At 37.6% G+C, this 24959-nt stretch overlaps 1 protein-coding gene across 2 annotated transcripts in view; it reads left to right on the forward strand.

Moving 5' to 3' along the window:
• Positions 1 to 24959, forward strand: part of LOC113049196 (potassium channel subfamily T member 2-like) — a 58057-nt gene that overhangs the window by 9022 nt on the left and 24076 nt on the right. For both annotated transcript variants that reach the window (XM_026211343.1, XM_026211350.1), the window contains exons 2-10: positions 15703 to 15782; positions 16054 to 16153; positions 17006 to 17059; positions 18080 to 18128; positions 20009 to 20068; positions 21121 to 21195; positions 22361 to 22444; positions 22764 to 22858; positions 23693 to 23873. In XM_026211343.1, the coding sequence (XP_026067128.1) occupies positions 15703 to 15782; positions 16054 to 16153; positions 17006 to 17059; positions 18080 to 18128; positions 20009 to 20068; positions 21121 to 21195; positions 22361 to 22444; positions 22764 to 22858; positions 23693 to 23873 (778 nt within the window). The remainder of the gene's footprint in view (positions 1 to 15702; positions 15783 to 16053; positions 16154 to 17005; positions 17060 to 18079; positions 18129 to 20008; positions 20069 to 21120; positions 21196 to 22360; positions 22445 to 22763; positions 22859 to 23692; positions 23874 to 24959) is intronic.

Here is a 24959-nt window from a genome sequence, read left to right on the forward strand (position 1 = left end):
TTAAAAATAAAATTATAATAATAATTTAAAGGCAAAATGTAATGAATTTCACAAGGGAGAGCTGACTCTTGTGCATCATCTGAGGACAAAATAAGATTCTGAAAATGAAGCTTAAGGGTCCGTGTGCTTTCATTGTATGGTATTATCTGTCAGGAAATACCCTCCTAAGCTCAGTCGCTGGGGTAAGCGATTCTCCCATGATGCCTGTCTGTGCTCGTGTAGGATTGTGTTTCTCTGCTACAAGGATCTTTCCAACACACTCCCCTCATGATTGGATCTCCCCTGCTCCGAAATCATGTTAGAGCAAGATGCCTCCAGAATTTCATTAGGCCCTCTGTAGCCTCAGAGACACTGTATTGGCTTTAAAGAGCAATGTGCTTATCATATTTCATCCTTTTCCATTTGTAAATTGCTTTTAATGGCAGTTCATAACAGGCCATGTAATAGAATGACATTTATTTTCATTTGATGAAATGCCAAATATATGTCTGTATGAAATTTACAGGGATACAGAGCAGGCAGAGAGGACTGCAATGCCAAGTAGGGACTCTTGCTAATACCATCAGAGCTCTGGGTGCTACTGCGACTCTAGGGGAACATAATGGAAGATGCACTCTAAATGGGCTAATGGACATTAAAAGTAGGGGCTAGACCAAGGGCACGTCTCTTTAAATTACACTGGCATTTTGGATCTCAACATTCATATTAACCTTCCACTTAGGGTCATTCGCACTTAATTGTATTACAGTAAGCCTGGAGATGCGGGCTCAATCAATACAGATATCTAATGAGAGACGTAAAAGCAGCTCTTGCACATGAGTAAAGGATCATGGGAGAGAGAAGGTGAGACGTGTTTTAATCAAGTCTACTCATATCAGTGGGGAAAAAACTAGAGTAAAAGACTACATTTACTTACTGTCAGAGGCTTTTGCATATGACAGGTAAATGATGACTTTCATTTTATTTGTTGGCTGGAACGTATGCGGCGACAGTTGGAGATGAAGATAAGTGCTCCCATCAGTCATTCCACAGAGTGGCCACTTCTTATGCAATTTTAAAAACGCTGGAGACAAAAGATCGAGTGGAAGCAGCAAATGGTATCCTCATCCCTCACGGTGCTACTCACTTTGATGCCATCCCAATTGGCTTGATAGCAGGTTATGTCCATGAAGCCCACAAGACTGTTTGGCAGGGTTTCTCAAATCCATCCCTGGAGGGCAGGTGCCCTGCAGATTTAAACTCAAACTCTGATCAAACATGCCTACTGTACCTGTAATTTTCCTAGAAACCTTTATTAGCTTTCTTAGGCATCTTTGTTTAGGGTTGGAGGCATAGGCAGAGATTGCGGGGGGATGGATTGAAAGATTTTCAATCCACCTAATGATTGACAGATTTGACTAAATATTTGTTAATTAATAATGTTTTCAACTCCAAATTATATTTTACTGTTATTTATTTGCATTTTGCATTTTGGTGGATAATAGCCTACGCTTGCCTGTTGCACACAGTTGCATGACATGGATGGATATTTAGTGTGTGTGTTTTTTTACAACAACACACAACAACTGCAGAGGAATCTGAACCTAACCAAAATAAAGATGAAGCTAGGTGCCTGACTCCAGACCCTGACAGCCTTATAAAGGTGATCCACGGGATGCTTTTATTACACATAATACGGTTATTACAGAAATGCTAAAATGTATTTAAAAGTTTTTGGTTTGGCCCCCCCAAGCTCAAACGTCAAGCTATGCCTATGGTTGGAGGTAAACTTTGCCGCCGCTGCCATGTTGTGAAGACGTTGTGTGTTTCATTGTGAAAGTGAAAATACTTTGTTTGGTCTTCCGAAGGAGGACACAACTAGAAATCAGTGGTTAAGTTGTATTTACAACACTGTTCCAGAACAGTTCAACCCATATATTCAGATGTGTGCAGCGTATTTTGTGGAGGATAAAGACTGTTTCTTGTGAGAGTAGCCTACAATGATGGTGTCTGTTTCTATAAAGTGGGGCAGTTCCAACTTTGCAAAGATAGTTTCTGACTCACAGCCTGTAAATACGTTTTCATATTTAAAGAATTTGCCACTGATGATTTAAACATGAGTTTTGAGCAGTGTAGAATAGCACATTTCTCCAGACATGCCTTTATGTTTGTGCAGTGTAATACACAACACAACGTATAAGTCATTATAATAAGTAATTATGTCCCCATTAGATGCAACAAATGGCTAGTTTGTAATGGGTTTTATTGGTTTTGTCTTGGTATGGTAAGGGACGTAAAATTTCCCTCATACGCTTGAGGCATTCAGCCAATCACAACGCACTGGATAGCTGGCCAATCAGCGTACATATCTCTTTTCAGAATGATGAGCTTTGTAAAAATTTACACATTTCAGAACGGCGAGGCATAGAGGATCAACAATAATGTACATTATGTGGAAAATATATATATTTTTTTACCTTAAACCGCATAAACAAATTGCATTACAACAAATACAAAAAATTATTTTATTTTTAGCAACGTCATATGACCCCTTTAATGCCAACTTCTGTTGCACAGACTATTGGACAGCAGATCATTATGAAGTGCACACCAGTAGGCTTTGCTCAAGGGCACATCAAGGAGGTTCTCGTGAGTATCTTTATGAACCATAAATGATAAATGGCCAGTTTTGTAGTTTTCAAGACCAGACTTAGTTGCAGTTCCATCCTGGGTCAATTTTCATGGTCTTGGTCTTGCGACTCTTGGACTTGGGAGCCATTGGACCAAATTCGGTCTTGGGTACTACAGTACTGTGGAACTTTATTATGGTCTGTGCCAATTTTCGCATATGATCCACTATGCACTTCTGGATGGGAGCTCACTGTGTGTGAGCTGTGGAGGTTTGAGTAGCAACAGACCCAAAACCAGACTTTATTCAACCCAGTGGAAAGCCTATTAACATTGAAACATTCAGTCCCTCTTCAGGTCTCTGTCTTGACTTGGACTTGAAAATATTCTGGTCTTGGTCTTGGTCTTGACTCAGACTCAACCTATTCAGGTCTCGGCTTGAATTTGGAATGAGGTGGTCATGACTAAAGCACTTAAAATGGGACACTCTATGGCAGAGTTCCTCAAATCTGTGCCTGGAGGCTCACTGCCCTGAAGAGTTTAGCTCAAACCCTGATCAGACTCTCCTACCTGTTATTTTATATATTAATTAGGTTTTGAATGGAACTCTGCATAGACGGATCCAAGAGAACCTTGTGGATGGGCATGTGTAGGCAAGGCTTACAAGAAGTCCACATAAAGGGTGCCATTTGTACAGAGGCTAACAGTAGGCTGAAATTCATAAGTAGGTATTGTTTTAAACATCTTAGCCCTGTTTGCTGAAAACAGCAGCTGTGTCTAAGGTTATTGCATTCTTGAGTTTTCCTCTAATTTTCATGAAAACAACTTTAAAGTTCACAACATAAAGTATTATTCTTCTCTCTAGTCAGTGGCAGACATGCTACTGTTTGCCCCACACACAGCTGTTTCAGATGCACACACTCCATTTCTCATCTGAATGCTCTCTGCTATTTTAATGTTGTTGTTGTTGTCTCAAAACCTCTCGGAGGAATATCCATCATATAAGCTCATTCTCAGGTATGGACCTGACAGAATTCTTCAACAGAATATGGGAAATGTGTTTCCTTGCAACATTGTCTCACGCTGTAAAGGCTCAAATAGCTTTTCCTCCTAAATGTCCCTCTCCACAATTGTTGAAAAATTACTGTGTATACAGTTGGTCAGGTTCAGGCTGCCTCAACCTCCTTTCGGCTGGATGAAGTAGGCTACTCACAAACCTTTCTTTAGATGCGGCGCCAGGGAGACGTGCAATTTCTTGTTTTCCGTCTCGGTTGAGAGCATCTTTCTGTGTATCTGTGAATGTCATTTTTCCTGTATTATTTTCTCAAGTGTATATGTGTGTGTGTTCCCCAAATCTTATCGCTCAGGGAAAACATTTCTTTCAGATCTTCATCAGCATGTATTGTGTTGGAGTTCATTGTGGAGTCATTGTGTGGCACACCAGAATTAGTCGTCTGTTAAGTAGAGGCTGGAATTGACAGAAATCATAAAACATTCTTAATGATTACAAAAAGATTCCTTGGGATAGAAACACATGCTGTCAATAGAATTTAAATTTTCATGAATAAAGCAGCACTTGAGTAATTTATAGATACAGTAGCTAAATAAAAGTATCTGCAATGTAAAATTGTCCTTCTATGGCATATCTGTATTTGTCATTTTATGGATAATTTCCAGACATGTCCTCTTGGTCTTTGTCTGTGTCTCACTCCTCCCCCTTAAGGCAGAAACAGACACAAATCCATCATATTAATTGGACTGAAAGCTACTATCTTAATATAACATGTGACGTGAATGGACTCCAAGGCATAGAACTGATCAAGTGTTGGGTAGTGCTAAGGTCACTCCATAAATCATTGTTGACTTTTGACAAGCTTGTCTTTTATTACAGACGTCTGCCATATCAATATAAGATAATATTCTATAATCAATAAACAATATTTATTTTGTTTATAAGGCAGAAATTCCCAGCTTGAACACTTGTGCTAATTTTCTCCTTTAATGTTCCATGGGAAAAAAAAGTAAGTCATAACGGGTTTGGAACAATATGAATATAATGTCGATAATTAAGTAATTACATAATTTTTTTTCTGTGTGAAAGGTTCCTTTAAGTGAAAAGAGATTGGGAGTGAGTGAAAGACAAACAAAAATAACTAATTAGTTTTTACAGCGTTATTAAGAAATCCCCCTCCTCTCATGTTCAGTGAAACCATTCACACTTCATTTGAGGGTTACAGTATATTTACTAGTTAAATATGGTCAAAAAGTAATTTAAGGCATTATTGTTGAGTAATTGGCTTTTTGAAAAAGCGGCTATGCTGCCTGTATTCCCAGCAATATCGCCAAGGGAGCTGTATGGGATAGTGGGTTTGCTTCTCAGTAGCCAAAAGGCCTTTATGAGTATTTCATGTTTTTCTCTTATTCCTTTGGCTAACTGGTAAACAGTGTTATCAAAGCCAGCGCTCAGCTCCTTTCATGTGGTGAAGTTTACTCTTTACTTGCTCACTGCTGTTACTTGTGGAAAAGAGTATTCCATATGAAAAAAGCACATGAAATAACGTGAAAATGACACAGGGAATGAGTCTTGGGTAAGCATTATGCCAGCCTGCTGTGAGACTGAGCAAGACCAAAGGGAAGCTTTAAAGGAACAGTTCATCCTGATGGCATTCCAAACCTGTTTTATATACTTACCTAAAAGCAGATGTTAAACAGAATATAATATGGAGTCAATATGGCATGGAATGACTATATGCCATAAAATGACTTAAATTATATTTTAGTTCACCATAAATTTTTGTCAGTGCATTTGGCACATTAACCTTATTTCAAAGACAATGGAAGTAATTATGTTATTAAAATTGCATAAAATATGTCATTACTAAAGTGGTCAAAAAGCACTCTTTAGTTCAACTAATTGCATTTATTAAATTTAAATTATATTATTTCCTTATATTCTATTTTTTTTTTTTAAGTATGCTAAAGTGTACTTCTCGTTCACTGGGGAAATTCCCTTCCTTTTTTCTTTTTTTTTGGAGAACTGCATGAATGAATGGATGGTGAAACACTGCAAAAACTTGACATAATATAGAAGATGTAATGTTTAGACAGTGTGAATATTAATGACAACAAATCTTATGGTGTCTGTTTTGAGAAGAAGATGAGGATGATTTAACCAAAATCTTTGAGGAACTGGAAGACAAGGTTTAGTTTGGAGAGACTGTTGGAGAGTTGTCTTGTGATAAGATTCTTACAAAGTTAGTGTAGTGTTAAGGATAGTTACATAAAATGTTTTACAGGGGGAAAAAGTCTCAAGTCATAAAGTGCATCATCTGTCTACTTGAGCAAGTTGGTGGATGATTTTGTGATTTCAGGACATGCATGATGTTCCAGTCTTTTTTTTTTTTTTTTTTTATGAAAACTGAGAGGTTTCTGTCCCTCACCTGAAAGTCCAGGTGTCTGTTCATCAAATAAAGCAATTGTATCTCTTCACAAGATTTGGATTAAAGTTTGAGTTCATGTATATTGTTTTAAAATATCTTTATGACCTTTCTGGATTTTGATTACCTGGCAGATGTCCATTTTGAGTGGACTGTCCCATTAAAGTACCGTTTTATGAAAATTTTGGATATATTTAATACCTTCTGGAAACAGCAACATTTCCATTTTGAAATAACATTAATTGAATTAACAAAAGTGAATCATAAAAACAGACAGGTGCAAAAATTTGACCAGTCTTCACAAGGACATTTTCTAACTACTGTATACTTCTGACTGTGGAGATAGAGACTTCAAACCTTTGTGATAACTTTTTGTATCCTTCTCCTAATTCAAAATGAAAATAATCAGGGGGTTCTTTTGTGGTTTGCATATTGCTACTTTCTCTTAGAGTTCAAGGACAACAGAACTAGCAATAAGCTACCTTAAATATCCTTTTTCATGATTGGTTGCACCTGTGTTTGCAGTGTTAAGGTTCATTGAGTCAGTTAAATCAGTTGTGTGCATTAAGTGACCACAGGTATGTAAAGCCACACAACTAAGAGGCTTGGATGATACTGTTGTTTAACAATACAAGCTGTCCAGCTGGCAAAACATCTTTCCGGAAAAGCTTCAAAGCAGACAAAACAGTAGTGAGAGCTGTGAGTTGTGAAACATTTGTGATCTAGTAGATTTATACGTTATGTTGCCATTGTTAAGACTGTAAGTCAATCCCTCACATTCTTGCTTTCATGTGTGTTAAATTCAATATGGCGTCTAAACTGACTAAGGTCTATTCCAGGCCAATAATAAAATCCAACTTCACTAGTTAGCTAGTTGACACAAAAATCACACACAGCTTAAATGCTCGTTTTATGCAGTGGCCGATTAATACATTAACAGTGTTAATATCTGTACTTCAGCTTGGCCAAAAACATTGTTTGCAAGTGTGGCGAACAACGTTCAATGACATATTGTTTCTGATTCTAGCAGAGAACCTACTTAGACGTGACGAACTACAGTTAACTTGAAATGTGGGTAAATGTGAAATCGATGCTGCCACAATGATAGATTGACATCCAATAGAGTGTATTCAAACAGGAGTCTACTACTGCAGCTGCGGCCCAGCAGACACACATTGGTTCATGATGCAGAAGGCAAGAGTTGAGTTGTGTTTCCCTGGCCTCTCCCTTTCCCTCTTCAATTGTTGCCTGTCACTTTCTACTGTTCTGTGTATTAATAAAAAGGCACAGAAACACTTCTATCACATGGCACTAGGAAATATGTGGACATCACTTTTACTGTTTCAGAGCAAATAAAACTCTTGAACTCTTGAACTTTTCAATGATTTAATGTGGTCATCCTTTTTCACAAATCTAGCAGTTTCTTGTGTGCATGTCTGATGTGCACATCAACCTGAACTTTTTTACAAAGTTTATCTTTCTGAAAAGCGAGGTGTGCTCTGATTGCCCAGCTATCCATTGCGTTGTGATTGGCAGAATGCCTCAAGCGTGTGAAAGAAATGTTATAACTCTAACATACTGTAATGCTGTGTGTCCCGGCACAACAAGACAAAACAAAGATAACCCATAACAAACAAAGCATTTGTTGCATCCAGTGGGGGCATAATTGCTGATTATAATGATGTATACTGTGTTTTTACGTGTTGCGTATCGTGCCGTGTAAACATAAAACCATGTCTGCATTTGTGATCGGAGAAACGACAAACAACAAGTGCTATATAATGCTTAAAACAATATATATATATATATATATATATATATATATATATATATATATATATATATATATATATATATCCTCGCTTCGACAACTTCGCAAAGCCCGCATCTTCACCAAACTGGACCTTAGGAGTGCTTACAATCTAATCAGAATTCGGGAAGGAGATGAATGGAAGACGGCGTTCATCACCCCCGCCGGACACTATGAATATCTTGTCATGCCATACGGCCCCCGCTGTGTTCCAGAGTTTAATGGATGAAGTCCTCCGGGACTGCTTCATATTTATGTACATCGATGACATTCTCATTTTCTCCAATAATCAAACGGAACACCAACGTCATGTCTCAGTAGTACTCCAACGGCTCCGAAAGTTTTCCCTGTTTCTGAAAGCAGAGAAGTGCATGTTTCACCAGACTTCCATCGAGTTCTTGGGTTACCATCTCAGTGCAGAAGGAGACAGGATGGATGACCGTAAGACCCAAGCCATTATCTCCTGGCCCACGCCCAAGTCAATCAAAGAACTACAGAGATTCCTAGGTTTTGCAAATTTCTACCGTCGATTCATGCATGATCACAGCCTCATTAACATCAATCCTGAAAGGAAAACCGAAGACCCTCTACTGGAACCCTGAAGCTGAGCATGCCTTCCAGGAGCTCAAAACTGTCTTTGTCATTGCTCCACTACTCCAGCATCCAAACCTTGAGAAAAAATGTATCGTAGAAGTGGAAGCACTTCGACAATAGCCTGAACGCTCATCCAACCCCATGCCTTGTGCCTTCTTTTCCCGAAAGTTATCACCTGCTGAGAGAAACTACAACATTGGCAATCGAGAGCTTTTAGCTGAGAAACTCACCTTGGAAGAGTGGAGGCACTGTTTGGAAAGGCCCAGACATCCATTTATTGTCCTTACTGAGCATAAAAACCTCCAGTACCTGAAAGAGGCCAAGAGACTTAACCCTTGCTAAGCACAATGGGCTCTGTTCTTCACCCGGTTCCATCTCCAAATAGCCTACCGTCCAGGATCAAAGAATTCTAGAGCAGATACTTTATCCCGCCTCCATGCTCCCGAGGAAACCCTGGAAGAACCCGAGCCCATTTTGCCCACCACATTATTTGTCAATCCCATCCAGTGGGACCTCGATGAACAGATTCCATGTGCTATTACAAGACTCACCCGTTCCTTCAGAATGCCCCACAATTAAGACCTATGTACCTGAAGATCTCCGCATTTCTCTCATCTCCTCTGCTCACTCTTAACACTTTAAGACACTTTGTACATCAGTCCCTTCCCAATTGAAGAACAAATCAACCCAGTCACTTACCTGCTTCACTTACCTGGCCAGTACCGGATACACCCCACCTTTCATGTCTCCCTATTAAATCTGCAATACTCACCTATTTCTGTTTCCTCTGCAAACTCTGTCCCTGATGAAATCCCCCAGGTGGCACCCGTAGAAGCCGAACCCATCTACACAGTAAAGGAGATACTGGACTCCCGACGTCGTGGAGGTCGACTCAAGTATCTGGTAGACTGGGAGGGTTATGCTTAGGGGTGTAACGATTCACTCGTTTTCTCGATGCATCGATTATAAACGATAGGAAAAGTTAAATAGAGATGAAGACGTTTTCACACTGAAAGAGAAGCAAACTCGCTCTCATAGACGTGCCAGCCTATATCTGCAGCTAAACTGAATAAAAGCAGAATGAACTGATGAAAAAAAAAAACCCCACAAACAATTTATGAATGATGCAGTGCTAATTGACATTTATTACAGTACAGAAACTATAAAGTATATTTTCTACCTTATTCTGTGCAGAAAATTTAAATAATTGCTAATTAAATGTAGCGTAGTATATAAAACAATAATAAAATTGCCATTAGGAAAAAAATATTGATTACAAATGATTGATTATTGTCCAGCAGTGTATTTGATTTATTACAGCTAATTAAAAGTAATTAAAAAAAGAAGATAATTCCTTTTAAAATAATGATAATAATAATAATTATTATTATTATTATATAGGCTACATACATAAAATGATTGTATTTGACATTTCTGTCACTTCTGAAATTATGGTTACGCCCCTGGTGTGATAAAATGTTAGCTTATACATAATACTCTTTAAGCTCTTTTTTAAAAACTTGGCTTACATACATTTTTACGTATGCCATGTCGCATCATTAAACTAGCATTTAACAATGGACAAAAGTTTTTTTTTTTTTTTTTTCTAACCTATGGTTCTCTAACCATAAATGCTACTGTAATTTGCCCCCTGACTAAGCATTTCAAGAATTTAGTAGAAGCATTTAAATAATCCAGTGAATGCACTTAAAGAATGCATAATCAAATCATTATAATTGAATCGAATCGAATTTAATTGTGAATCGAATTGAATTGAATCGTTCTAAATTTGCAAAAATCGTTCTTGAATCGAATCGAATTGTGAATCGTAATCGAATTGAATCGCTGCCTTGCCAAAGATTCACAGCCCTAGTTATGGTCCTGAAGAAAGGTGTTGGGTACCTCGTCATGATATTCTTGATCCTAATAATCTCACCGAATTCCATACTCAGTATCCAAAGAAATCAGCTCCACAACCCTGAGCCTGACCCCCAAAACGTCGGAGGGCAACGTCGGGTGGGGGTGGGGGTGGGGGTGGGGGGGTAATGTCAGGGACCATTCAAGCTCGGTCCCTTCCATCCCACAGCGATCATGTTCACCAGAATACTAATCACCCGCACCTGGTCATCATTAACAACCTCATCACCTAAGCAGTATAAAACACTCACCACAGCTCCAGTTCAGCATCAAGCCTCCAACAGGAAAGGACCATAGAATGCTAGCTCGCTATCCTCCCAAGCACCACAGATCCTGTGACGTAAAGTATACCCACCTTTTAAACACTAACCTCTGTGTCCTTGTTCTACTGCCTCCAGGATTCCTGAGTATTACCCCGTGGCCTGAAATCCAACAATTCCCCAAATCTCCTGTGTTAGCCTGATATCCTCCGGTTCTTAGAGCAATCTGTAAAGAGACAAGGATTAGGGAACTGTGATTGAGTGGTATTGATAACTCTGCAAAAGACGTACTCACCTTCCTGCACCTCGCATTGTGTGATCGGCACCGCAATTGCCCCTGAAAAGCACCGTCTACTTACTCGACTTTCACTATTTGTAAATAAAGAACTGTGCTTAGATTCAGTTACCTCTGGCTCTCGTCTATGTCCTGACAACTTTATAATCGTAAGTGGCAAATTTTTTAAATATGAGAAAAATGCTTTCAGACTGTAAGTAAGAACAGTAAAAAAAAAATAGTCCTCCATAAAATGCATTGCACAAACATGAATATCTGGGTTGAACTCTTCTGGAGCAGTGTGGTAAATACAACTTGACTTCTGATGTCTAGTTGTGTCCTTCTTTGGAAGACCAAACAAAATATTTTCACTTTCGCAATGAAACACACAGTGTCTCCACAACGTGACGGTGGCAGAAACAATAATACAGCTAGAATAAAAGTTACGCATTCTTTCTTTGTTTAAACGAGGCGTTTCAGGACAGCATGGATAAGTCTAAACTTTTATTAAGAATATCTCTTTGGGTTGGAGACTTTATTCACTGCAACTTTAGGGATCTTATCTCTCTATACTACTATACCAACCTTATTTTACTTGTAAGATATTCTGTTGTATTTACCTATGCTTGTAATTTGTGTATTTTTTTTTTTTTTTTTTTTTTTTTTTTTACTGGCTGTTTTCTTGTCTCTTTTATAATGTTTAAACTTTCTTAGTTAATCTACAGTAAGTGAGGGAGTGACATGGCACACAGCCAAGTATGATGACCCATACTCAGAATTCGTGCTCTGCATTTAACCTATCCTAAGTGCACACACACACAGCAGTGTATAAGTGTGTAAGGAATCCCGAAGGTGCTCTCTGTTGCCATAGCAACACCCAGCATGATCTGGCGGGGTCTTGGCTGTGAGGAGAGGATGCATTAGGGTTGACCACCACGTGGGGTCCAGGACCCCTTCTAGACTGTGAATTTGCATTATCACTTCTTTTCCCCAACCAATGAGTGTGAGAGATGGACAGATCACACATATGCTTGGCCCGTGTTCTTTGCTCTCATCCTCGATGTATTTTCGATGTTTCAATAAATTCAAACTGACCCTCTGATGTCACATGGACTACTTTGAAGATGTTTTTATTATCTTTCTAACCATGGACAGTATACCGTGCACAGTTTCAAATCTCAGGCTAAATCTAAAATATCTTAAACTGTGTTCTGAAGATGAGGTTTCACGGGTTTGGAACAACGTGAGGGTGAGTTATAGAGATAATTTTCATTTTTGGGTGAACTAACCCTTTAATTAAAACAAACATCTGAAGGTTGTATGACCTATTTCCAATATTAGTCACAACATCGTGTCAGATTTCAATAACTGTGAAATAAAAGTAATGTGTAAGAAATTGAATTTTACATTTTTGTTTACATAACAATTATGCCCATTGTGAAAAGGATATAAACAGGACATGAAAATGTACTCTATGGTAGTGAATCATGTCACAGTAATGAGAATCTATGAGAAAATAATAGGAATATATATATATTCTAAATATTAATAAAACACTGTAATTAAAAGCATTAATAAAAAAATTATAGTTTAGTATCTCAATAATACTTAAATAACAATGTTAAAATGGGAAAAATATATACTGTATATATATATATATAGAGAGAGAGAGAGAGAGAGAGAGAGAGAGAGAGAGAGAGATAGAATAATAAAATGCAGTTGGAATATTTTTATTTTAATTGAATTGTTACCCGGCCGTGTTTTCAAGGTTGTACTTCTTGTAATCTTTTTCTTTAGGTTTTGGTTATACTTAATATCCTCGTCAACACACAGACACAAAGGAAAAGTTTTAAAGTTGCCATCACAATGGTGAAAATAATGATACTTGCTTCCTCAAGAGCATGCTCTTTTTTTTTTCTTTTTTTTTTTGTAACAAATATTAATGTGATGCTGGATTTCTCACCAGAAGTGCAATCATTGAACTTCCAATCTCTAAGACTACGTGCACAGGCCATTATTCTCAAGGAGCTGAGAATGAATCAAGTCCTCCACGCCCACATAACTTGATTATTACAACTAGATGTGTGTGTAAGGAATCCCGAAGGTGATCTCTGTCGCCATAGCAACACCCAGCATGATCTGGCGGGGTCTTGGCTGTGAGGAGAGGATACGTTAGGGTTGACCACCACGTGGGGTCCGGGACCCCTTCCGGACTGTGAATTTGCATTATCGCTTCTTTTCCACCGACCAGTGTGAGTGTGAGAGACAGACAGATCACACATGTGCTTGGCCCGTGTTCTCTCCTCTCATCCTTTATTCCCACTGTTATGAAATGACTCACCGGATATTATGTGTCCCTCCGTGTTTCCGTCCAATTACGCAGAGCTCTGTGGTAATGAGGCTGGCTCCAGAGATCTGAGAGGAAGTCTTTAAAAGACTGGAGCGGTCCAGCTCACACTGATCTGGTCTGTGGCTAATCCCTCTTTATGAGTCCCTGGAGCCGAGGAAAAGTGATTAAAACAGAGCAAAAGGAATGTGTAATGTGTTGGCGAACAACAAACTCAATATGTGTGACATTCTCCCATGAGTGACCTTTAAAGGAACATAATTGTTATTTACAGCTTAATGTGTGTGGACAGCTACTGTGGCGTGATGTCATTTACCAGAGACAATCATATTGACTAGTCTTTCAGTGTGTATAAATGAACTGGGAAGTGTAAAACAGGAAAGGAAGTTTAACAGCATAAATATTTAAAATATCTATCACCCTAAATTGAGGATGACCATAAGACTGAAAGATAGGGCTTGGCGATAAGGCCAAAAATATTATCACAATGTATTTTCCAAATCATACCGTATCAATAATCATAGCAATATTAATCTAGCATTAAAGGAGAAGGAAATACTTTCCACTTGTTTGCTAGGCCTTGAGAATAAATAAAAAACTCCATGGAAAAAGATAGCCTTTTAAATTAGGGCCCTATGAAATCCATTTTAATTTGCCCAAATTATTCTATGATTCTTTTATGAAATCAATCGCGGCGGCAACAACAATACTACTGCGAGAATAAAAGTTATGCCTTCTTTCATGAACATTTGGGCTGTGTTATGCAAATCTTCCCATTTGAGACTTTACAGACTTTCATTTAAGTGACGCTTTTATCCAAAGCGGCTTATAATTGCTGTCAGAGGTCATATGCCTATGGAGCAACTAAGGGTTAAGTGTCTTGCTCAGGGACACATTGGTGTCTCACAGTGGATTCGAACCTGGGTCTCTCACACCAAAGGCATGTGTTTAACCACTGCGCCAACACCACCCCCTTAATCTTTGCAACTTTACAACACTACAAAGAGAAAGAGAAAGAACAAGTTTAAAATGACATCATATGACCCCTTTTAATTATAAACAAGTAGCTCTACAGAAGACAAAAGCATGATGATTACCCAGCTCAGTTCAAGTTCTGTTAACGTGTCAAATCAATGATACTACTGAATATTAATTGTCTTTTAAACCACAACTTAGTAAATGGAGAAAAAAACTCAGTCAAGGAAGTTCTTCTCTGGCCTAAATGAAATTTTCTCTCATGACCCAACAAATTATTTTCACTTTGCATCCATGCATGAAAACCATGGGTGGATATGGGAGGGCACGGTCTATAATCATGTGATACTGGCTCATGGATCTTGCCAAAACCTGAGGTGTTTTAGGTCTATTTAAAATCTTACCTGGTGTAGTAAAAGGACTATAATTTGAAATATAGTTTACATAAGTTCTTTTTTGTGTGCTGGTTTTTAACCAAATGCTACAAATACAGTATGAAAGTTGAAATAAACTGAAATGAAGATTTTTTTTTCCCAACAGCCTGTACATCTATAAATGTGAATTTTGATGTTTAACCCAAAAATGAAACAAACATTGAACCAATGTTAAGTCAAAACATGACATGTCAGCTTTAATTGGTTTATGTAGGTGTCAGAAATGTCTACCTTAAATTCACTGCAATTCATTTTGGTTCGTGTTAACACAAATATTAAATAACAATCTGGTGTTGGTTCCAAATTATGTTTGCATCTTCCGTTAATGATGAAACAACACTAGAATTTCGATCTGAACCAAAATGTAAATTCAAAGCAACAATGTATTATTGGAAAGTTATTATAGTCTAATTCAAAATAAATGTTCAGTAATAATATTCATCTAGGGTCTTTCAAATGCGTACAGTGATGCCTTGCACCCATCAGAGTGCTCTGAATAGACTGATTTGGACATTTCTACAGCTTCAACAACAAACCTTTATACTGAGGAAAAATTTAAGCGCTTGACAAAAAACATGCGCTTCCCATTTCTGCTTTTAAACCATCTGGTGAACATTTGTAAGTGCAAGAAAACACATTTTCATTTGTGTTTAGAAAAGACATCAAGCCGCAGCAGACACTGGATGGGCATCGGGTTGAACATGAGCTGGAATATTCCTCTTTGCCCAGTTCCAGATCTCTGTTTAAAATGAAGAAGCACTGGAGTTACAGCTCCTCCAGTTATGCTCCCCCTTGCTGTGCAAATCATTTATAATTCTGGATTATGTCAGCGCAGATAGCGAGGTCAACCACGGCCACCTTGTGCACATTAGAGTTTAATATAGCAACAGTGCTTTGTAGCTCTCAATTGATTGCTTTTTATATTACCGCAATGGCAATAAGTCTAACTTTCTTGCCTCCTCTCTCACACATGTCATCATTAACCGCCCTTCCCCCTTTCTCTCCATCTCTTGTTTATTCCCATTCAAACATCATCATTCCTTTTAGAGTGCAGGTAGAGTTCTATGTGAATGAAAACACTTTCAAGGAACGTCTGAAGCTGTTCTTCATCAAAAACCAAAGATCCAGTGAGTTCTTGCCCAGACTCTAATTGTGGCTTTTCTTGTCCTGTGAGGTGGTAGTTTGTTGTTGCTTTCACGTGGATTGCTGTTGGCCCCTGTGAGTGGCTCTGTGGAGCTGGTGCTGGGTAATTGGTTGGTCTTGTATTTGTTTCTGCGCGTTTGATGTGCTGTCTTCTAGCTGTCGTGTCCTGTCCGTGAGCACTCGGCTTTGTGTTTCTGTTGTTTGTGAAGCTCTTTGTGATGCTGAATGGTGACGGCCTCGCGCTCTTGTGTGCAGGTTTGAGAGTGCGACTCTTCAACTTCTTCCTGAAGGTTCTGAGCTGCCTGCTCTACATCGTACGAGTCCTGCTAGACGACCCACGGGAGGAGAGAGACTGGTGAGACACAGCCACCTGGCAATGAAACTATGTTCCATGCACTCGAAGCAAAAGTTGTTTCGGTAGGCAGCAGATGTATTTAGTCTTGGCAACATTCTAAAGGTGTGTCGCTATCATCTGGGATCTGCAGAACCCAATGCAACTGAAGTTTTAAATTGTTCAGAACAGGTCAAAAGCTGGAGAGTGGGACAAAAGTGTCTTATTTTTAGCAGGAATGGAATAATATGGTTATTTTGCACAATAATTATTACAATTATCAATCATATTTTAATTGTATTAGTTCATTCATACAATTATTAATCATTATAGTGATAGTGTTTAATCACTTTAGGTCACTGACTCACTTTACTGTTGGTGTTGCTAATAGAGGTGTTTCTGCTCTAGATCGGCTGTCTGCACTTCCATTGGTGGTCGCTGTATTACATCACTGCTCATTAGCATAACATTTTACTTTACAGTGATTGTCACTCATGGAACTAGAAATCAACAACTCTTACTGGACTTTTTAAGCAGGGAGACAAGCATAGACAAAGAGTTAGAGAGATGGGCCAGAGTCTGCATCGTTTCTGAGTGAAAAAAGTAAAAATGCATTTTCTGCCAAAGTGCAGAAGAACAGCATATCGAGGAGCTCATGACATTGCAAGATGCAAGTGAACGACAGGAAAGGAGAAAGATGGTCAAAAGTGAAAACCGTGGGATCTATTTTCAGTTCAGAGAAGAGTTCATGTTCATGTCGGAGAGAGAGTGTGGGAGGACGAAGGGAAAGTGAGATCTAGGGAAGACTGAAGTATCTTTTGTTTAGTCCATGCATAAAAACTTTTATCTGTGTGTGTGTGTGTGCTTCCCCTGCAGTCCTGGCTGTCTCAGACAGAATGCATCTGCTCACAACAGAAGCCATTTTGACTGGTGAGTATCCAGGCTCTTGACTCTCATGAGAAATGAAGAAAAAACACCGACATGTGGCCATTTTAATTGAGTAGATCTGAAGAAAATCAATACAAATGTGTAATGTTTGAGAATCTCCTCTTTTTAAGATGTCTATCGGGTTTTCAAACCTAACTTTGTAGCTCATCTCACTTCTGATATTTCCCATTTAGCTTACCTTGTGAAAATGAAGTGCACTTAATTGTACTGATTGGGAATTTGTAGTGTACTTCAACTTCTAAAAGTATATATTTGTGTTTACTTAGCTTGATGTTTAATAACAGACTAAAGCATATTGATTGTTGTTTTGACTGTAGTGTGTTAATCAATATTAATATTTTAAACATACTAATATACAACTTCTTGATCACAGATATGTTATTACATTGAATGCAACAAGCAATTACAATGTATTACAGTGTATTACAATTACAATGCAATTATAGTGTTAATTAAAGTTTCAATAGAAATTACATTAAAGTATATTTTAGTTTACCATTAATGTTGTCGGTACATTCAGTAGTAATCTTTTAACCATATTTCAATGATTCAGCGATTATGACTCAGTTGACTTTTTTGCTGGAAATGTATGGTGCTGTTAACAATCAGGCTGTTTTGTCTCATGCCAACAGTAGAATTGATTTATTGACTTCAGGGCTCTGCACCAGGAGTCTCTGTGACATGTTTAACAAGGCAGTTCGGTTTTTGCCATTTATTAAACATCAAAAATTCAGCTGGTAGTCTGCAAGCGTTTAATGGTGTGTGTCTGACACGATGGCACTGTGCTCATTACTAAAAAAAAAAAAAAAAATTGTTGGTTTTTATGTGTTTATTGCTCAGGCATTGTAAATGGATTGGATTCTGGAATTGGTTTGTTTGTTTGACGTGTGAAAAAAAAAGTGTTCTATTATGAGCCCTCTTCTTGATCCGAGCGTATCTAATTTGTAATTTTCTTTTCATTCTTTATCTCATCTCATTAAAATAATGGCTTCCTGTCATCAGGTCCCTCATTATTTGGGTGAACAGGCCTTTGCCACTCTGGGCTCTTCAGGTCAGAACAAATAACACACTCACACATACACAAGTGTTTCATCTAAAGGCACTTTTGAGATTTTAAAAAGGTATTTTTTAAACACTTTTGAGACTCTTGCTGATTTATTTAATATTAAAGCAATGGATGTTCATATATAACTAAGGTGGCTATACTTGTCATTTTTTGTTTTCCTGTTTTTATACTTGCTAATGGTAATGATCGAAAAGTAGCTTGACCAATAACATGCGGGCATTGTGCATAATCGACCAATCGTGACGAGTGAGAAGGTGAATTCTACAGAGAACGGTCAAAGCAATGCGAAAACTAATGCAAACAGCCAAACCTGGGATATTTTAGGCAACATAGAAATCCTGGCCAGAACGTGTCCCGTAAAAATGGCACGTATGGTCACCCTATACATAAAATATTTTACAATTTTTGTTCATTTTAACTAATGCAGTTCACTATTGGAATCTTATTGTAAAGTGTTACCATTAATTTATGTATGTGTTAAAAGTTGTTCATAACTGTTGATCACATTTTGACTGTGGTCACATTTCAGAGTCTTATATTTTAAGATTGAAATTTAAAGGGTCATATGATGCTTTTTTAAAGGTCATTATTTTTTGAATATGTTGACATGCTTTAATTTTTAAAAAACACATTATTTTTCAAATACTGTACATTATCTTAGGTCTTCTATGCCCCGCCTCTCTAAAACGTGTAGTTTTTTACAAAGTGCCTCCTTCTGACAAGCGCAGTTTGCTCTGATTGGGCAACTGACCCAGTGCATTGTGATTGGCCGAACACAGCAAGCACTCGTCGGAAATGTAACGCCCCTTTTCATAATCTTTAAAAATAAATGTAAGACAGTTAATAATGTCCTTAGCTTTACCATCAGTTCAAGCCTGAAAGGGGAACAGAGTCATGTGACAGACACAGTGATGAAGCTCATATGTGTTTGTAGTACACAAGCCACAGCAAGTTAAGACCGCTGACTCTACTGTGTGGCTGTCTCTCTCTCTCTTGTGATATGCAAATCTCCGCATTTGAACAGTCAACAGCAAATACTTAAACTAATTACTAAACATATTCACAGTAGATGACTCAAAGCACCAGATTGTAGTAGCAAAGTCAGAATTACCTCCTTTCCTAAGTTCATGAAACGGTTCGCCAATAAAATTCGCTGCTGTTCTGTTGTAAGTAATCTTAAAGATTCCTCAATGCATCTACTTTCCTAAGCTCAAATAAAGTGCTTCTGTTTCCATCCAGATACACACAGCATCTCCCTGACATGGCTGCTTCAACACTAACTGTGTTACTGAAAGAAACCACAGCTTCTTTCTTTGCGGGAATATTTGAGCGGCATTTCGCAAACATTCCCATATAGTAAACATGTGGGGCGTGTTTGAATGAGCCGTTTTAGGAGGGCGTAGTAGAGTCTTAACTTTGATAAAGAATATCTCTTTGGGTTTGAGACTTTAGTCTTTGCAACTTTACAGATCTTCTTCATGCACCAAGAGCTTGTAACACTCCAAAGAGAAAGGAAAAATGTTAATCGCATCATATGACCCTTTTAAAAGTGTCGTGATAGGGTAAAAAATAAATAAATCTTTACAGAATAGTAGCAAAAATAAATGATGCAACATTGTTTTTGGGACCTTCATTTAGCAAAACCTGCTAGCGTTATTAAAAATCAAGCCACAGTTCATAAAATTGCCTTTGGTTTAAAGACACACAGATACATTTGCCATTGTTGTGTTGACCTCGGACTGGCCATTTATTCTCAAACAGTGTGAAACACGCTGCCCCTGCTGTTTCTTCCTACACAACCTCTGCTTCTCTCTCTTCTTTGTCCCTTTTTGTCTCTCTGTTTGTCTGTTTTCGCCTCTCTCCAGGTGTTTGTTGCATTCATCAGTTTTTCAGAGACCATGTTGCTGGTGTACCTCAGTTACAAGGTGAGTCAAACAACACATGTTACCATGGTTTTATCACTAGTCCACTATGAGACCCTCTTGGCTTCAAAGAGGTCTGTATTACCCGGAGAGAGTAATCTGTATCTGTTAGCATTTCTGTTCTTTGCATTGCCAGCTGCAACCCCAATTTAGCTTTTCTGACTTTCATTTAGTCAGAAAACATGTCTGCTTCTGAATGAATGTCAAAAAAGAAACGGCCTTTGTTAGTTACAACTTCTACCAGCAGGGGCTAACTGACGCTATAACCAATCATTACTAATGTCTTTTTTTTTTTTTTTTTTTTTGGAAATGAAATCTCTAGCGTACTTTAACAAAGATTAGTTATTAGTTAATGAAATAAAATTGTCTGCTTTAGAGGAATATACTTAAGCAAGCTACAAAAATAAGCTCAAAGGGATAGTTCAACTTCAGTTGCTGGTCCCCATTGACTTCCATAGTATAGAGAAAAATAAATACTATGCAAGTCAATGGGGACCAGCAACTGAAGGTGAACTATGCCTTTAACCCCCATAAGCTGTTTTGACCAGTTTTTTTTAAAACCATGATAGAGAGCAATTGATAGAGGAAGTGTTTGCGTTGAACTGTTTTGAAGGGACTAAGTGGGCAGAGAAAGCACGAGGCATGTTTGTCCTCCAGACGCCGATAGTGAAGGGATCTCTTAGAGTCTCGTTTGATCCCCATACGATGAGCACAACCTGCATCAACACATCTCTTAGGCTCTTTGTTCTGCATTGATTTCTTTCAACACCATCTAGGCCTCTTCACCCACACAGGGCCCACATGGGTGAGACCTAAACATACATCCAGCTTTTGAAATATGGCCGGCGTTTAACACCTTAATTCAGCCACAGGCCCAACTACAGCCGATAAATGAAACATATTTCCGAGTGGGGCGAGGAGAGTGACCTTTAACTGCCTAACCTGCTGTTCTTCAGTGGATCAAACCCAATCAAAGCAAAGTTTGATCCTTTAATCTGAGAGGTCACACAGACAACAGTGTTTCTTGACCCTGACAAGAGTGTCCTTGTTTCCAGGGCAACGTTTGGGAGCAAGTGTTGCGTATTCCGTTCATTCTAGAGATGATCAGCACCGTTCCTTTCGTGATCACTGTGAGTACAAGAAGTCAATGGGATTTTCATGGAATTGGGCCTAACAATCAAAAATGATATTGTTTCTGTCAAACTATTATTTTATATATATATATATATATATATATATATATATATATATATATATATATATATATATATATATAAATATATAATTATTATAATAATTACACATAATATCATTTATATATAATAAATATAATTTATTTATAAATACATATTATATTTTACTAACAGTTGCAGTTTTGTTTCTGTTATTACTGCCAGTAGTGGAAGTAGTAGAAGTACTATGTTTTATCAGACACATTAATAATAATAATAATACTATTTTTTTTTACTAACAATCCTATCAAAGCTTTATTAAAGATTAAAAAATAATTATATTTTACTAACAGTTAGAAAACGATTTTGTTTCTGTATTTATTTGATTCAACATAATAAGGATATTTAATATTTTTACTAACAATTTAAAAACTTTATTATTATTTAGTATTATTATTGTTGTTGTTTTTAATATTATTAAACATTATATATGAATGATGTTATTTTACTAACAATTACAAAACATATTTTGATTCTGGCATTATAATTATAATTATAAAGCATAATATAATAATTCAATTTGACTAACAGTTAAACCAAATTAGTTTATGTTACATTTTATTATGATATTTATTATAACAACAACAACAAACATTAATAATAATAATAACAATGTTGTGTTTAATTTTATTACTTACTATTATTATTATTATTATTATTATTATTATTATTATTATTATTATTACAACAAATCAGTATAGGTTGATTCAGATTTTACTTGCATTCTAAATGTGCATTATTTAGCATTATTTCATAACAGCCTTATCTGTGGTTATGTATGAATAATCCAGGCACAGTGAAAAAAGTGAGTTGATTCAGATTGACTGTTCCTGTTTGAATAATCTGATACATTAAAAAGAACTGCACCAGTTCAAATAGAAAGCTGTTGTTTTTTATAATTTACATGTTCTCAGAAATAACTAAAATATGTATAATGCTGAAGATTCATCAACGGCACAGCAGTGCTCCTGAATTGTGGTGGTAGAAACTGTGTCGTGTGTTATACTGTATCACAAAACTCTTTGAATTAAAGGAAATTAAGTGTTTTTTTCTTTCCAATCAGGTGATTATGCCCTCCTTCAGAAACTTGTTCATTCCTGTTTTTCTGAACTGCTGGCTGGCCAAACACGCTCTAGAGAACATGATTGTAAGAAATCAAGCCTATCCTCTCTCCCTTATTCCTGAGCATTTGTGTCAGTGTTTATCCACTTTCATCACAAAGCCCTTATTTTCCTCCATCTCTATCTCACTTCCACCTCATGCCTTATGTTCCTGAATCTGTCTGTCCTGTACTGCTGAAAGCTGGCTGGTTATCGATTTTTCCAGAGCTCTAGATTATGTATTTTTTTTTTAGGTTTTTATCTTAAGGACAAGCGCAATGGCACTGTGTTATTAAAGGTCTCACTGTCTCTCATCTCTGCCTTCTTTTATCTCTCTGTTTCTCTCCTCCTTCATGTTGTTTTCAGAATGACCTGCACAGAGCGATTCAGCGAACACACTCGGCCATGTTCAACCAGGTGCTCATCCTCATCAGCACCCTGGTCTGCCTCATCTTCACTTGGTGAGAGAAAAACCAAATTAAGAAGAGATGTGTATATATGTATTGCTTTTGGTGCAAGAAATGTTAAAAGTGAACATGTCGAACAAGGTCTTTTTGCACTGTACATTGCAGAATGGGAACTAATGTGCTGCTGTCTGTGTGACTGGTCAGTAGTTGACAGGATGATGTCTCTAAATTAATTAAACACCATGTTTTGTGTGTGTTCTCTTGTTCCGTGAAGTAAATAGCAGGGAGGTGCTGAATGTGCAGGGTACTGGTGCATTTGTAAAACAGAAAGGGGATAAATTTATGACCTTTTCATTACTGACATCTGCATGTTGACTCAACTGGCCTTCCAACACTGAGCAAACCCACACACACACACACACACTGGCTGTACTCAAAGATAACACACATACGGACACACAAACAGGGTTCGCATCACGCCGTCTTGCGCGTGGCTCATCACACCGTTATTGTGTTTTGGTTCGTGTTCATCACAGTGTGCTCCAAACCATCCGGTGAGGATATAAACCTACTGGCTTTCCATACACATGCAAATCCCGGCAAACCTGTCCACCTGAAAAGCCTTTCAAGGAATAGTTTATTCCAAGATTATTTACTCACCACCATGTCCTCTCCCATGTGCTGTTAATTTGTTTCCACATGGGACACGAGTATAAGTTTTGTATATTATAATGGTTCTTAGTGACTAAGTCTATCAGGCTCTAAAAAGCTTTTAAAATAGCATCATACAGGTTTGCATTTCTCGGTGAGCTATGCCTTTAAATCCACGTGTGAGGTGTTCTTAGTCCCTTTTCTCTCTCTCTCTCTCTCTCTCTCTCTCTCTTCCAGTATCTGTGGTATTCAGCACTTGGAACGGGCAGGGAACAACTTGACGCTCTTTGACTCTCTGTATTTCTGTGTTGTCACCTTCTCTACTGTGGGCTTTGGTGACGTTACACCTCAGATCTGGCCCTCTCAGCTACTGGTGGTCATCATGATCTGTGTGGCTCTTATAGTTCTACCAATACAGGTAAATAAACACAGTCGGACAATGACAACTCTTCTTCCTCCTCCTTTTCATTATATATACATACATATGTCTCTGAATAATCCATGCAACTGATGATACTGACGAGTCAATACTGTACTCAATACTGTCAAGACTGTACTCAGTCAGTCATTGAATTATTCACTCAACCAGTTTGTTGAAAACCCCTGATACATTAAGGAACAACAGCACACCACCACTGTGTGTTGTTTGACTTCTTGTTTATTGAACTGTTTGATATTTCTATATCGCACTAGCTGTCTCCTCTTTGTCTGAATATCAGTAAGTTTGCGGTATGTATGTGCACACATGTAAGCATGTTATATGCACAGCGGTGACATCCACATTTAATGCATTGCTGAATAACCTAAGTTATCATTTTCTTTCTGTACAATAACTTGCAGTGGCTGCCAGGCAGTAATAATCATAGCAATATTTTGGCATCTTGGAGCCCAAAGCAAGAAACATGGAAGACCGCTGTTTACCCATTTGGATATTTTTAGTCAACTGATGTTGACAAATGGAGCAACTGATCTTAGGAGCAACTGTTATTGAGGGAGAAATACTGGAGTAAACATTTAATAATGAGTACATACAGTACAGTCACTTTTCCTTTCTTCATTTTATGACACTGTCAGTGATAGAAATTAACTTTTATATTTCCAGGTGGCTTTTTAACTTTTTTACCTTTACAGGGAAAAAGGTAATACATAATTAATGCATTATTGCATCATATATTTCATTCTTACATTTAATTAATAAATTAATACATTAGAGACATAAGACACTATAGGGCTGCTACAAATCAAACGTAATCAACATCATCAAAATACATCATTGCACTGTTTACTGTTTAATTCAGAATAATGAATATGCCAGAAGTGGCATAAATGCATTCACACTGCATTTATAATTGCATAAATAGTCTTATAAGATTAGTGTTTTAAGTATAAAACTCTGAGTATGGAAATTTGAAATGATATTATAAACTAAAACAGTAGGGAGCCAAAAACCTATTTGAGTGAAGCACTGTTTTTATGAATGGGTCATTGAATCATCAGCTCACCT

The sequence above is a fragment of the Carassius auratus genome, chromosome 3 (assembly GCF_003368295.1).
Source record: "Carassius auratus strain Wakin chromosome 3, ASM336829v1, whole genome shotgun sequence".
NCBI classification, from domain to species: Eukaryota; Metazoa; Chordata; class Actinopteri; order Cypriniformes; family Cyprinidae; genus Carassius; species Carassius auratus.